At 51.5% G+C, this 2,897-nt stretch overlaps 1 protein-coding gene across 1 annotated transcript; it reads left to right on the top strand.

Moving 5' to 3' along the window:
* Nucleotides 1–31: 31 nt before the first annotated feature.
* On the top strand, nt 32–2,737 carry FIBRA_03672 (uncharacterized protein; the record flags this gene model as incomplete). The annotated part of the gene is made up of 13 exons (XM_012325504.1): nt 32–54; nt 115–351; nt 402–438; nt 493–550; nt 603–667; nt 725–841; nt 893–1,126; nt 1,178–1,442; nt 1,498–1,583; nt 1,636–1,879; nt 1,931–2,025; nt 2,076–2,414; nt 2,468–2,737. 13 exons carry the CDS (start codon nt 32–34, stop codon nt 2,735–2,737), a joined length of 2,070 nt encoding a protein of 689 aa, XP_012180894.1.
* Nucleotides 2,738–2,897: the final 160 nt, after the last annotated feature.

A 2,897-nucleotide genomic window follows, 5' to 3' on the forward strand; every position in this document is an offset into this window, starting at 1 on the left:
CATGGCGGTCGCGATAAACTCCCGCTTCTCAATGATCGCCACTGGAACATTCGGGTGCGTGGAATATCTAGTGCTGTGCTTTTGACCGAACAAGCTAACCCTCAGTGACTGTAGGGGCGTCGTAGAACTGAATAATTTTCCCTCTGAAGAGAGCCCTTCACCGAAGGCGCAGACCCTACAAATCCCCAGCATGTATGCACGGGATGGCACAGGGCCTGTGCGTGCGATGGAGTGGAGCTCAGACGGATATGTCCTTGCGGTAGGGTGGGAGAAAGGCTGGGCGGTCTGGAGCGTGGGCGGTCGGTGTCTCGCTTGGGGATTTGGGGTGGAATATGAGGTAGACGACGAAAAGTGAGTCCCAAATTAACCTATGTGCGAATGTATTGACATGGTTGTCTCAGATTCCAGGACGCTTTCATGTATGGTGTGAATGATCTAGTACGGACTCTCCTCTGTCAACATATTAAATCTGATGTAACATGTGTACAACAGTTCTGGGCCCCTGGTAATTTTGAGCTCGTTGTCCTCGCAGGATCGGCACCGCCTAAAAGTAGGTGCCTGTGTATTCTCTTGTAGGATCCGAGAGATTTATCGCGTTATAGAGCCCGACGGGCAGCTTTTTATAATCCCTTTCGCCAAGAGTGCTACCACTGGCCAACACTCTCCGGTGAGAACTAAGTTTCCATCAGATAACCGGTCTTGTGACACATCTACTGTGACATAGGACAACACGCAATATGCGTTCCTTCAGATGGACGACCGCGTGCTAGTGTACCGCGGAGCCGATCAGCCAGACATGAGTGTAATTAATCCCGAATCCGATGTCTGGCAGCATGTCAAAGTTCGTAGCCCTTTGACGTTTCCTGCGTGCAATGAAGCAGAACTTGCATAGATCCCTCAATCCTACCTCTCAACCAATTGGCCCATACGCTACTCGGCATTGAGTGCAGACGGCCGTCTTATCGCAGTTGCCGGTCGGCGCGGTCTCGCGCATTATAGTACGACGTCTGGGCGCTGGAAGATGTTTACCGATGAGATACAGGAACAGGCATTCATTGTCAAAGGTGGTCTACTCTGGTTCCACCATGTCTTGATAGCCGCAGTGGACGTTTCGAGTAATCACCAGGTACGGTAAACCCTAAAACCTCTCGCTAATGATTTGACCTCGCATCAGTAGATTCGTCTGTACTCGCGCGACCTCGACCTGAGCAACCAAAACGTACTGCATCGCGAAATTATCTCCTCGTCCGTCGTTATTCTCTCTCTGGTCGATAATTCTCTGCTCGTGTACACAGTGGACAACACGCTCCATCACTATCTAATTATCCCAACGGAAGACACGATCAAGCTCCATCTTTGCGGGACTATCAGCTTCAATGGCGTCATAGCCGCTCCCGGGGCTGTCAGGCTATTAAGTTGGATGATCCCCAGCGCGCAGAAGCGTACGTGTGCATGTAATACTCGGTGTTGTATGTTCAGACTCATGCAGTCGTGTAGAACTTGGTGATCCTGTGGAAGACCTCGCGGTCGCTACCGTGCTGATGATAGTCGGCGGCAAGCTAGTTCTGTTGAAGCCAAGAAGAGTGCGTACGACGTCTAGTCGGACGGGCGTTTCTCTGATAACCATGACTACAGTCTAGAGACGAAGAGGTTAAGTATGACATACAGATTCTGGCGGATCGCATCGAATTCTGCTGGATACACTTGCGGGGGATTGGTACTCTTGAGAATTCACTGTGGGGATATGACGGCAAGGGAATCCGGCTTTGGCTGAATGCGCTGAACATCGAGTCTCCAACCTCCGCTGCGATCGAGGTTGGAGCGCCCCAGGAAAGCGTCAAGGAGAGCGTCAATATACCGCTTGAGTTTTATCCTCTGTGTGAGTATTTTGACATGTCATCTGGAAAAGATGGTTGAAATCCTGCGACAGCTGTCCTGATGGACAAGGGGATTATAATTGGTGTGGAGTATGAGGCTGCGACGAGGGCGAGTCTATCCTTCACAATGTTCAGACAGGTCACGAGTGTGAGTGAGATGTTGGGCGTTTGTATCTCTTGAAATTTGATTCTTTTCAGTCCCACCTCTTCTTGAATCATGTCTTATTCTCGCATCTGGAGAGTGGGCAGATGAGAGAGGCCATTAGCTTCGCGTCACATTACCAGCACTTGGTCTTCTTTGCACACTCGTTGGAGATTATGCTACACAGCGTCGTGGAAGAGGATGCTACCGCCCAACACGAAGCGCGAGTGGATGGTGGGGCTGCGCAATGTCAGAGTTTATTGCCGGATGCGGTGGAGTTTCTCGACCACTTCGATGTCGCTTTGGATGTGGTGGTGAACTGCGCGCGTAAGATCGAAATGACAAGATGGCCGCGGCTGTTTGATATTGTAGGCAACCCAAGGAGTCTCTTCGAGGTCCGTCGCCGTTGCGCTATCACCATAATCTAATTTAACTGAAGCTCTCCTAGCTATGTCTCTCATCCAGCCGACTGAAGACAGCAGGGTCGTTCTTGCTAGTCTTGCACAACCTGGACCAGCTTCATGGTGATGGTATGGATGGGGACGCCGTGAGGCTGCTGAAGAGTGCCATCGCAGTGAAAGATTACCAGTTATGCCGGGAGATTCTGCGGTTCCTGCACTTTGTTGACGAGACGGGCGGTGCGCTGCGGAGTGCGCTGGCGGAGGCGCAGATTGTGCCGGCGTTGAATGGGGTCGCAGTAGGGAATGGCTTGCACTGAATGTATCGGTAGAATGGATAGTGTACTTATTGTTTTCGGGTCGAATCTGAGTATTATTTGTGGTTTTGGCGTGTACTGGAATCAAGAGGGCGCATGGCCACGTGGTCTCTCGATCAGCTCGTCGGACACCGACGATCGAGGCGGGGGGGGGTTGGTCATG

This window comes from Fibroporia radiculosa (genome assembly GCF_000313525.1).
Source record: "Fibroporia radiculosa TFFH 294 genomic supercontigs, scaffold2199, whole genome shotgun sequence".
NCBI classification, from domain to species: domain Eukaryota; kingdom Fungi; phylum Basidiomycota; class Agaricomycetes; order Polyporales; family Fibroporiaceae; genus Fibroporia; species Fibroporia radiculosa.